The sequence below is a fragment of the Coregonus clupeaformis genome, unplaced genomic scaffold, assembly GCF_020615455.1.
Source record: "Coregonus clupeaformis isolate EN_2021a unplaced genomic scaffold, ASM2061545v1 scaf0002, whole genome shotgun sequence".
NCBI lineage: Eukaryota > Metazoa > Chordata > Actinopteri > Salmoniformes > Salmonidae > Coregonus > Coregonus clupeaformis.
The window spans coordinates 1,589,121-1,601,619 of NW_025533457.1; the positions used below are offsets into that span (position 1 = coordinate 1,589,121).

General features: G+C 43.6%; 1 protein-coding gene across 4 annotated transcripts in view; it reads left to right on the forward strand.

Moving 5' to 3' along the window:
- The first annotated feature begins 1,118 nt into the window (after positions 1-1,118).
- LOC121530747 (terminal uridylyltransferase 4) overlaps positions 1,119-12,499 on the forward strand; it is a 65,140-nt gene continuing 53,759 nt past the window's right edge. The window contains exons 1-4 of one of the 4 annotated variants that reach the window (XM_045212258.1): positions 1,119-1,258; positions 2,546-2,836; positions 2,921-3,054; positions 3,545-3,702. In XM_045212258.1, coding sequence (XP_045068193.1) covers positions 2,562-2,836; positions 2,921-3,054; positions 3,545-3,702 — 567 coding nt within the window. In that variant the 5' untranslated portion in view covers positions 1,119-1,258; positions 2,546-2,561. Of the gene's footprint in view, positions 1,259-2,095; positions 2,116-2,545; positions 2,837-2,920; positions 3,055-3,544; positions 3,703-12,499 lie in introns of those variants that run through there. The other 3 variants (XM_045212257.1, XM_045212255.1, XM_045212256.1) reach the window with 3 other exon arrangements.

Sequence of the window (12,499 nt, forward strand, 5' to 3'; positions counted from 1 at the left end):
TATAATACATTACTAAAATGTAAATGTAAATGTAAATTACTTTGGACCAGAGAATGGCACCCTATTCCCTATATAGTGCACTACTTTGGACCAGAGAATGGCACCCTATTCCCTATATAGTGCACTACTTTAGACCAGAGAATGGCACCCTATTCCCTATATAGTGCACTACTTTAGACCAGAGAATGGCACCCTATTCCCTCTATAGTGCACTACTTTAGACCAGAGAATGGCACCCTATTCCCTATATAGTGCACTACTATAGACCAGAGAATGGCACCCTATTCCCTATATAGTGCACTACTTTAGACCAGAGAATGGCACCCTATTCCCTATATAGTGCACTACTTTAGACCAGGACCCATAGGGTTCTGGTCAAAAGTAGTGCACTATATAGGAAAGTGGGTACTAGGGTACTATTTAGGACAAAGCTCATGTTAACTGTGATCATACTGACCTATGAACTATTTGTACTGAATGAGCTAACATGAGGTCTAAAGTGCTTAACTGAATAGCGGATTTAAATGATTGACTGCTTATATAGTCCTGTTTCACCGTGTGTACAAGTGGGTAACCTGTACAGGAAATGGAAATGTGTTTTTTGCATATCGCACTCCCCCTGAGACCCTCGGAGAGTGGGGTCACGGCCAGGGATCAGCCATTATTGATGGAGACCTTGGAGCAATTAGGGTTAATTGTCTTGCTCAAGGGCAGAACGACAGATTTTTACCTTGTCGGCACAGAGATTCGATCCAGAAACTTTGCGGTTACTGGCCCAACGCCCCTAACTGCCAGTCTACCTACCGCCCCTGCTTAATTTCAGTCCGGGAAACCAGCCCTAAATGTATAACATGGTTTTACATCCAGGCTGATTAATCTTTATTAGAGCTCCTAATTCCACAAATAACGAAAACCTTGATTTGTAACCAAATCTCTCCATATGACTTCAGTTCTCTGATGGATCCCAAAGGGCCCCTTTTCTTTATTTTATGACTTGGCAGCATCACCTCTAAATTAAAATCTCTTTCCATGTCCTTCACTCTTTCCACCAGTAGAGGGCAGAAAGCACACAAAGAAAAGAGAAACACGTGAAACGTGTATTTCAACGTCATCAGACAACACGTTTCGCGCCCCCTGAAAACTCTCGCGCGTGCGTAGAAAATTGAATTTGGTACGGAAGGTGCTTGTGGCTAGCTAGCAAGCTAACGATACGATAACGAATAAACACAGTAGTATGCTGCCCATACAAACACTCAAGGTATTTTTTTTTAAATATCTGCCTATAATGGCCACCATGTACGTTTGTGTATTAGCAAGGCAGTGCACCCCAATGGACAGGTAACATGAATAGCTATCAGGCTAGTGTAGCCAGCTAGCAAACACAGTAGCTGGTGTTAGCGGTTTCATTCGACAACAGAAAGGTCAGATGGTGAAATCAGACAGTTAGTTACTGGTTTTGTAGTCAAGTTAGCCAGTTGTACAGAATAGATCCAACACATGCCAGCACATAGTCCTTAGCTAAGCGACAAGTCAGTAACGTTAGCAAGGTAGCTGAATGTCACGTCGTGGTGGCTAGCATAGTTAGCCAGTAACCTTGTGACAACATGCTAACAGCTAACGTTGGATAGCTAGCGCTCAGAAAAAAACTACTTGCCAGTCAAGTTGTTTTAAAATGTAACGCATGGCTTAGTTAATGTGATCAGTAACAAAATAGTCAACCACACGTGCTGACAATTTGTTAGTAAACAGTTGGGCCTTAATAGTTAGCTAGCAGTTTGGCATGATAGTTAATTAACTCGTTTGTTATGTTTTAGGAATAAGTATTTTGCTGTGTTCGAGTGGATCAAAACTGTGATGTATCATGGGTAAATTGTGACTGACTGATCTGCAAATAATAATGACTAGTTATTTATGATGCAATGTTGTTTGTAGATCAGTCAGTCAGCAGTCGCCTGTAATGTCCGTAAACTCTCCATGTGGGGTTTGGTAGACTAGCGCTAAATATCATGGGGATTGAAGTGGGTTGTTTTCCTGGAGAAGCAATGGAAGAAACACAACTTTTCAGTAAACTGTTTATCCGTTTCCGTTCCTGAGTGAGTCTTCATAGCTAGCTAGGTAACTAGTTTGCAGTTTGGCATGATAGCTAATGAACTCGCTTAGGTTTTGAGGAAGTAGCTAGCTAGCTAACAGATGTAGAAGTAAGCCAAACGAATGAACGGTCATTATAGGGGCCCCTTTATGAGCTCGTAGCTCTTGTCCAGGGCTTCGTTAAGGACAACACCCTGGGCCAGAGCTAGTGGCCACTACATTCCCCAGAGGTAGTAGTAACTACATTTTAGTCATTTAGCAGACGCTCTTATCCAGAGCGACTTACATGAACAATTAGGGTTAAGTGTCTTGCTGAAGGGCACATCAACATATTTTTCACCTAGTCGGCTCGGGAATTAGAACCAGCGACCTTTCGGTTACTGGCACAACGCTCTTAACCACTAAGCTACCTGCCACCCCTAATGGATGACATCTCTCTCTCATTGTCACACAACAGGCCTAGTAGAAACACCATGGAAGAGTCAGGAGGCAGGCCACGCTACCCCAAGCGGGAAGACAGGAAGAGGGGCCCTGTGGCTGACGAAGCTGAGACCTGGAGGAACCAGGATGCAGGGAGAGGATACAGCCCCAAGCCGGAGAGGCGTGGCCAGGGGAAGAGGGGAGGCCAGGGAGGGATCCACCGCGCCAGCGCCAAGAAGGGAGGGATGGAGTCACTGAGCAGCTCCCCTGGAGGGGGATTCAAGGAAGGCCACAGCCCCTCTCAGAGGGAGGACTTCCAGAGAGCCAGGTACCAACGCTAAGACTGAACAGTTAGAATTTCCCATAGGAAAAAACATGTCACGCTAAGATGCCATGCTAACACTATTTGCAGGTACCCAGAGAGCCAGCAGGCCGAGGGCCGGGAGGAGAACTGGAGAGCGCGCCCTTCACAGTTCTGGAGGAGAACTTCTCGGGGAGAGGACAGGGAGCAGAGGAGAGACAACGTTGACAACACAGTTCACTCAGGTAAACCAACACCTCCTGGCATGTAGACAGGTAGGGGTGTCGACGACTCTGGGTAATGTAGTACACCTCCTGGCATGTAGACAGGTAGGGGTGTCGACGACTCTGGGTAATGTAGTACACCTCCTGGCATGTAGACAGGTAGGGGTGTCGACGACTCTGGGTAATGTAGTCAGGAAGGACAGGGAGCAAATGGCAAGAGACCTCTCAGCTCAGCCAACCAACACCCAGACAAAGTCCTCCTGTCTCATCTTCAGTAGGCATGGGGCGCATTCAACTTTAAAGGCGTGTCGAGATGCATCACCTTGCATCGTAATGAACTACTCAATCTTATTTGTAGATCAGTCAGTCACAATTTACCCATGAAACATCACAGATTTAATGGTCTCGAACACGGCCGTGGAGTCAAAAGTGTGTGAAGGACTATGGGTAACATAGTTTGTCTCTCCAGTGGGAAGGAGGTCTCTGGGTAACGTAGTTTGTGTGCCTCCAGGGGGCAGGAATCGTAGGAACCGTAACTGGAGGCGGTGTCTAGGTGAGGAGGACCAGGGGCCGGTGGTGGATGAGTCAGCTCTGTCAGCCAAAGAGCTGCTGGGACTGAAACAGGCGGAGGACAACATCGGCAGAGAGAAGATCTTCCGTCTGAAGAAGGTGAGCGTTACTCAACTCTCAACCTTCAGCAGTGTTTTCCCTAAGCGCCGGCTGTCGGCTAAACAGCCGGTAACAGACTTATTTTCGGCGGCTACTTTTTCCACTTCATAAATTAACTAGGCTTCTCCTTTTAAACATTTCAATTCGCTACTCAGAAAAGTCTGTAGTCTGCGCCTGTCAGTCACAAAGCGAGCGTCGGTCTCCAGACTGCGACCATTTAGTAGCATTTTGCGACCCTTTGAATTGGCTGTGCGAGTTACATTTTTAATTGGTCGCATCGGTGCGAGCTGCACATTCTACATGTTCTCCTCACTCAAAGTGTCCTATTTTTAACAAGGCTAAAACCATGATTTGGTCAAACAGTGAAGTACGTTATCCTCATGAAAGTGTCTGCCTGCCCCTGTACCTGTTTCGCTGGGGCCTGTTGCTGTGTCGAGCCACTTTCAATTCAATTTCAATTCGAAGGGCTTTTTTGCCATGGGAAACATATGTTTACATTGCCAAAGCAAGTGAAGTAGGTAATAAACAAAAATGAACAGTAAACATTACACTCAGAAGTTCCAAAATATTAAAGACGTTTCAAATGTCGTATTATGTCTATATACAGTGTTGTAACGATGTGCAAATAGTTAAAGTACAAAAGGGAAAATAAATAAACATAAATATGGGTTGTATTTACAATGGTGTTTGTTCTTCACTGGTTGCCCTTTTCTTGTGGCAACAGGTCACAAATCTTGCTTCTGTGATTGCACACTGTACATAGTCCAAGATTTCCTTAATTTTGTGTCAGTCACAGTGGTCAGGTATTCTGCCACTGTGTACTCTCTGTTTAGGGCCAAATAGCATTCTAGTTTGCTCTGTTTTTTTGTTAATTCTTTCCAATGTGTCAAGTAATTCTCTTTTTGTTTTCTCATGATTTGGTTGGGTATTATTGTGTTGCTGTCCTGGGGCTCTGTGGGGTCTGTTTGTGTTTGTGAATAGAGTCCCAGGACCAGCTTGCTTAGGGGACTCTTCTCCAAGTTCATCTCTCTGTAGGTGATGGCTTTGTTATGGAAGTTTTGGGTATCGCTTCCTTTTAGGTGGTTGTAGAATTTAACGGCTCTTTTCTGCATTTTGATAATTAGCGGGTATAGGCCTAATTCTGCTCTGCATGCATTATTTGGTGTTTTACGTTGTACACAGAGGATATTTTTGCAGAATTCTGCATGCAGTCTCAATTTGGTGTTTGTCCCAAATTGAGTCAAAAGCTTTTTTGAAATCAACAAAGAATGAGAGGACTTTGCCTTTGTTTTGGTTTGTTTGTTTGTCAATTAGGGTGTGCAGGGTGAATACGTGATCTGTCGTACGGTAATTTGGTAAAAAGCCAATTTGACATTTGCTCAGTATATTATTTTCAGTGAGGAAATGTACGAGTCTGCTGTTAATGATAATGCAGAGGACTTTCCCAAGGTTGCTGTTGAAGCAAATCCCACGGTAGTTATTGGGGTCAAATTTGTCTCCACTTTTGTGGATTGGGGTTGATTCTAAAATGTGTGTTTGATCATGTATATGTTTTTGCTATTTGTTCTTTGTTATAGGGCCAAAAAGATTGGAGAAGTGGTTTACCCATACATCTCCGTTTTGGATAGATAACTCTTCATGTTATTGTTTGTTTGGTGTTTTCCACTTTTCCCAGAAGTGGTTAGAGTCTATGGATTTCTCAGTTACATTGAGCTGATTTCTGACATGCTGTTCCTTCTTTTTCCGTAGTTTATTTCTGTATTGTTTTAGTGATTCCCCATAGTGAAGGAGTAGGCTCAGGTTCTGAGTCTATGTTTTTGGTTGGATAGGTTTGTCAATTTCTTTCTTAGGTTTTTGCATTCTTCATTAAACCATTTGTCATTGTTGTTAATTTTCTTAGGTTGTCTGCTTGAATTTGTTAGATCTGATAGGGAAGCTGAGAGGTCAAATATACTGTTTAGGTTTTCTGCTGCCAAGTTTACACCTTCACTATTACAGTGAAACGTTTTGTCCAGGAAGTTGTCTGAAAGGGATTGAATTTGTTGTTGCCTAATTGTTTTTTGGTAGGTTTCCACACTACTTTCATTTACATTACATTTTACATTTTAGTCATTTAGCAGACGCTCTTATCCAGAGCGACTTACAGTTAGTGAATACATATTTTTTTTATACTGGCCCCCCGTGGGAATCGAACCCACAACCCTGGCGTTGCAAACGCCATGCTCTATCAACTGAGCTACATCCCTGCCGGCCATTCCCTCCCCTACCCTGGACAACGCTGGGCCAATTGTGCGTCGCCCATGAGTCTCCCGGTCGCGGCCGGCTGCGACAGAGCCTGGATTCGAACCAGGATCTCTAGTGGCACAGTTAGCACTGCGATGCAGTGCCTTAGACCACTGCGCCACTCAGGAGCCCAAGTGGGCTTCCCCATCTATAGCATATCTTAATAATATTCAGGTCCTTTGGCTTTGATGCCTCATGATTGAGTATTGCTCTGTTCAAGTAGACTGTGATTTTGCTGTGGTCTGATAGGGGTGTCAGTGGGCTGACTGTGAACGCTCTGAGAGACTCTGGGTTGAGGTCAGTGATAAAGTAGTCTACTGTACAGTACTACTGCCAAGGAATGGGCTATAGGTGGACCTACCATAGGAGTCCCCTCCAAGCCTACCATTGACTATGTACATACAAAGAGTGTTACAGAGCATACCCTAGGTTGTTGTTCGTACGCTAGGTGGTTGTTTGTACACTAGGTGGTTGTTTGTACGCTAGGTTGTTGCTCGTACGCTAGGTTGTTGCTCGTACGCTAGGTTGTTGCTCGTACGCTAGGTTGTTGCTCGTACGCTAGGTTGTTGCTCGTACGCTAGGTTGTTGCTCGTACGCTAGGTTGTTGACCAAAAACAAGCTACAATCCACAGACTTCATCAGAGTGCGCAGCTGAACATTGTATGCTGGAAAACACTTGGTTTGTTGTTTTTGATTAAAACAACAACGCTATTCATAAATACGAATACAGAACTTGTTTTTGCGTGGATTCCACGACGCAGATAGTTTTTAACAGCTAGGACCGCTATTTCTTATCCCTGAATCCCGCTTAAGATACAGGTTGAAGCCTGCTTGACAGAGATGCTAAGCTGCTAGCCATCAAGCTAACGAAGTTGGTACCAGATGAGTTTTCCAATGGAGCCCTCTTTGTCTGGAGAACTAAATGAACGGTTCCAGCGCTGTAGGAGCTGTATCTATTACGCTTTGTTTCGGGACAAACTGGATCACTCGGAGTTCAAATGCGGCAATTGTTTACTTGGCGAGGATTATAGTCTTGAGGTGGCTTCCTTGATCACGCAGGTCGCCAGCCTAAGTAAGAAACTGGGGAAAACGCAGTCGAATGTTTACATTTTCTACGCCGGTGGCTGGACGGCGTTCACCCTTGTTGGATGCATCTCCGCCTTGTCGTTTGTCGTTATCCAACTGGCCGGTGTTGCCCGGAGCTCCTCCATCTGATAGCGCCGTCGAAGGAGCACAGCATGAGGAGAAAGGCAATTAACGATGGTCGCATGTCAAGTGCCGTGGAAGCCGAAGACAGCGGCCTCCCGCAAAGCAGATAGTAAAGCCCCCTTTACTGGCTCAAATAGCCGACCAATTAGCCTGTTACCAACCCTTAGTAAACTTTAGGGAAAAAATGGTGTTTGACCAGATACAATGCTATTTTACAGTAAACAAATTAACAACAAACTTCCAGCATGCTTATAGGGAAGGACATTCAACAAGCACAGCACTTACACAAATGACTGATGATTGGCTGAGAGAAATTGATAATAAAAAGATTGTGGGGGCTGTTTTGTTAGACTTCAGTGTGGCTTTTGACGTTATCTATCATAGTCCGCTGCTGGAAAAACGTATGTGTTATGGCTTTACACCCCCTGCTATACTATGGATATAGAGTTACCTGTCTAACAGAACACAGAGGGTGTTCATTAATGGAAGCCTCACCAACATAATCCAGGTAGAATCAGGAATTCCCCAGGGCAGCTGTCTAGGCCCATTACTTTATTAAGTCTTTACTAACGACATGCCACTGGCTTTGAGTAAAGCCAGAGTGTCTATGTATGCGGATGACTCAACACTATACATGTCAGCTACTACAGCGACTGAAATTACTGCAACACTTAACAAAGAGTTCCAATTAGTTTGAGTGGGTGGCAAGGAATAAATTAATCCTAAATATTTCAAACTAAAAGCATTGTATTTGGGACAAATCATTCATTAAACCCTAAACCTCAACTAAGTCTTGTAAAAAATAATGTGGAAATTGTTGAGGTGACTAAACTGCTTGGAGTAACCCTGGATTGTAAACATTCACGGTCAAAACATATTGATACAACAGTAGCTAAGATGGGGAGAAGTCTGTCCATAATAAAGTGCTGATCTACCTTAACATCACTATCAACAAGGCAGGTCCTACAGGCCCTAGTTTTGTCGCACCTGAACTACTGTTCAGTCGTGTGGTCAGGTGCCACAAAAAAGGACTTAGGAAAATTGCAATTGGCTCAGAACAGGGCAGCACGGCTGGCCCTTGGATGTACACAGAGAGCTAATATTAATAATATGCATGTTGATCTCTCCTGGCTCAAAGTGGGGGCCCCATGCAACGACAAAAATATTCCTGAATCCATCGTTTTTGGAATTTCAGATTCTCACTGTCTAGCTTTTATTATGGTGATTGTTATTTCTAAAAAAGTATCTTATTGAACAATATATAGGTCCATAATCTTTTCTACGTACTTTATATGTGACCGATCGACTCAATTCGGTCCTATGTAGCAACATTTAAAATTGTGTTTTTTACATTGTATAAAAGGAAAGACTCAGAGCTAGAAAATGGTGTATCATACACTGCAGTTGAGGAACAATGGGAAAGTAATTCTGGTTTGAAAGTTGATAAACTTGTAACTCCACTTTTGAGAAAATGGCCCTTGAATGTTTTGGTACACCTACTGGAGAGCTCTTCTTTGTCTACACCCATTCAGCATCGTTCACACCCTCTTAAGACTTAGCCCCACCCATCTCTTTAAGGATTCACGTGTGAGGCCATGTGCTAAACAGAGTGAATAGTGTAGTAAACAACCAAAGATTTCAAGACTAAAAGTGGTAAAAGTATTGGTAAAAATACACTTTTTCTAGTCCTTGGCCTATATCCTAATCTGACTTTGGTGCAGGTCATGTTGTTCTTCACATTAGTCTCTGGTAAACACACACTATATCAAATACAATCAAAGTTTATTTGTCACATGCACAGGATACCGAAGTTATAAACAGTACAGTGAAACGGTTACTTGCATATTTGCATAGTAGCAATATAAAAAATAGAAAGTATCCAGATACAAATATTTTATAATTATTACATCATTCTTACCCAGACACACTTGTCTAAATTGATGGGTCATGTGAAAGAGAGGCTATAACCGTCCAGGCACATCTAGCTAAGTGGATGGGTCTCTAGACATGTACACATGTTCATGAAATACAATAGATGACTGTAATCACCCACAGACACACCTGGCTAACTTGAAGGGTCATGTAATCATCTGGCGAAGTGGAGTCTTTTGTTTAGACATGTAGCTAGCTAGCTAAACAATGCACCTAATGGTGCTTTCAAGACAACTGGGAACTTGGAAAAATATGAGGTCAAATCATGACATCAGTGATCAAATGGTCGGAAAGTCGGGGCTCTAGAAAGAGGCCCAAGTTCCCGAGTTGAAATTCCGAGTTGGATGATCGTTCAAAAATATTTTTACAAGTCGGAGCTTGTTTTTTACCGAGTTCCCAGTTGTCTTGAAAGCACTGAAGTTGGAAGTCTGAGATTTGAGTTCCCAGTTCTGAGTTTCCATTTGTTTTGTACGTGGCAATAATCCCAACCCATACTCATTGTCATAGCTAGCCACCATGCATGAATCTGCAGGTAGCTAAAGCTAACAAACTACACTGAACAAAAATATAAACGCAACATGTAACGTGTTGTTCGTATCGTAATGTTTCATGAGCTGAAATAAAACATCCCTGACATTTTCCATATGCATAAAAAGCGTATTTCTCAATTTCTTGCACAAATTTGTTTGCATCCCTGTTAGTGAGCATTTCTCCTTTGCCAAAATAATCCATCCACCTGACAGGTGTGGCATATACATTTACATTTACATTTTAGTCATTTAGCAGACGCTCTTATCCAGAGCGACTTACAGTTATCACATACATTATTTTATCGAACCCACAACCCTGGCGTTGCAAACGCCATGCTCTACCAACTGAACTACATCCCCTGCCGGCCATTCCCTCCCCTACCCTGGACGACGCTGGGCCAATTGTGCGCCGCCCCATGGGTCTCCCAGTCGCGGCCGGCTACAACAGAGCCTGGATTCGAACCAGGATCTCTAGTGGCACAGCTAGCACTGCGATGCAGTGCCTTAGACCACTGCGCCACTCGGGAGAGAAACAGCATGATCACCTTGTGCTGGGGACAATAAAAGGCCACTTTTAAAATGTGCAGTTTTGTCTGACAACACAATGCCACAGATGTCTCAAGTTTTGAGGGAGCGTGTAATTGGCATGCTGACTGCAGGAATGCCCACCAGAGCTATTGCTAGATAATTTAATGTTCATTTTTCTACCATAAGCTGCCTCCAACATCGTTTTAGAGAATTTGGCGGTACGTCCAACCGGCCTCACAATCTCAGACCATGTGTAACCACACCAGGCCAGGACCTCCACATCCTGCTTCTTCACCTGCAGGGGGGGTGGAGTATTTCTGTCTGTAAGAAAGCCCTTTTGTAGGCAAGAACTCATTCTGATTGGCTGGACCTGGCTCCCCAGTGGGTGGGTCTATGCCCTCCCAGGCTCACCCATGGCTGCACCCCTGCGCAGTCATGTGAAATCCATAGGGGCCTAATGCATTTCTTTAAATCTTATAAATTGTTGCATGTTGCATTTATATTTTTGTTCCGTATACAGTGCATTCGGAAAGTATTCAGACCCCTTGACTTTTTCCACATTTTGTTACGTAACAGCCTTATTCTAAAATGGATTAAATAATTATTTCCCCTCATAAATCTACACACAATACCCCACATTGACAAAGCAAAAAAAAAAGAACTGATATCACATTTACATAAGTATTCAGACCCTTTACTCAGTGCTTTGTTGAAGCACCTTTGGCAGCAATTACAGCCTCAAGTCTTCTTGGGTATGACGCTACAAGCTTGGCACACCTGTATTTGGGGAGTTCAATGCTGCAGGCTTTTTTTGGTGGGCCTCCCGAGTGGCGCAGTGGTCTGGTGTTCGACCTTCCCAAGTTCTCTCATGTCACCCCGCTCCTCTGCACACTCCACTGGCTTCCAGTTGAGGCTCACATCTACTACAAGACCATGGTGCTTGCCTACGGAGCTGTGAGGGGAACGGCACCTCCTTACCTTCAGGCTCTGATCAGACCCTACACCCAAACGAGGGCATTGTGTTCTTCCACCTCTGGCCTGCTGGTCCCCCTACCTCTACGGAAGCACAGTTCCCGCTCAGCCCAGTCAAAGCTATTCGCTGCTCTGGCACCCCAATGGTGGAACAAGCTCCCCCACGACGCCAGGACAGCGGAGTCACTGACCACCTAACGGAGACACTTGAAACCCTACCTCTTTAAGGAATACCTGGAATAGTATAAAGTGAAAAAGTGGTTGTCCCTGGCTATCATAAGTTGAATGCACCAATTTGTAAGTCGCTCTGGATAAGAGCGTCTGCTAAATTATGTAAATGTAAACTAGCTATGCAATTGGGTTTCTGATATACAAATAATATTACTACACAGATCATACACTTAACATTAGCTAGCGTTAGCTTGCTAGCGAACAGTACGCTTTAACTTGCAATGAAAAATACTTTCTGACAAAATTAGGAACGTATAATATCTGAAAATGTAGCTAGCTAGACTCTTACACCGTATACATGGATGAACGCTTCTCCCTCTCTCACGGATGCCATGGTTGCCCTTAGTTTGAAGATGTAATCCAGAGACAGGTGTTTTATACAACAGCCTTCTTTTTTCGACTCCCTCCGCATATTTGCAATCAAATGCCAGAATTTTCTGCATAACTCGGTCTTCTACTTCCGTGACAACACTGTTGATCATGGTTTCTTCCCCATCACTGTCATCGGAACGCTACAATGTCTGGTTCAATGAAAATCTTTTGACCTAAATCAGGGATTTCCTCATCGTCTTGATTCATTTTCAGAGTCTGAGAGAGTCAGCATGGCACGATCGTCCTGCAGAAGGGGGAGAGCAGCACTTTTGCAGTTCTTCATGATATCTTTCAAAAAGCTGCGTTAGAAAGGATCATCTACACGTACTGAGCAGCTCATGTTATAGACGGAAGCATGCTACTTGGCAGACCAATCCGAACTCATCTCAGCCAATCATGGCTAGCGAAAAGGTTGCTGTCTTTTTTCGTGGCTAAAGATACTAGGCTCATAATTTTAACAATTTTATTCGTATTTACAGATGGCATACAAGTTTGTTATTAAGGCTAAAGAAAGTTCACATGTTCCAGAAGGCATTTTGATTTTTAAAAAATATTTACGTTAAAATGCCTCTCCTTTTGAAGTATTGACGTGCGACATCCACCTAGTTTCCTGAAACGAGTCATATATCTGGTTTTAGACGTTTAAGTTTACACTCAAATGTACTTTTGCTCTGCCAACAAAACGAGTAATGAACAGAAAAATCGGACAATTGTTTACCTATTTACTGCTTGTTGTGCAT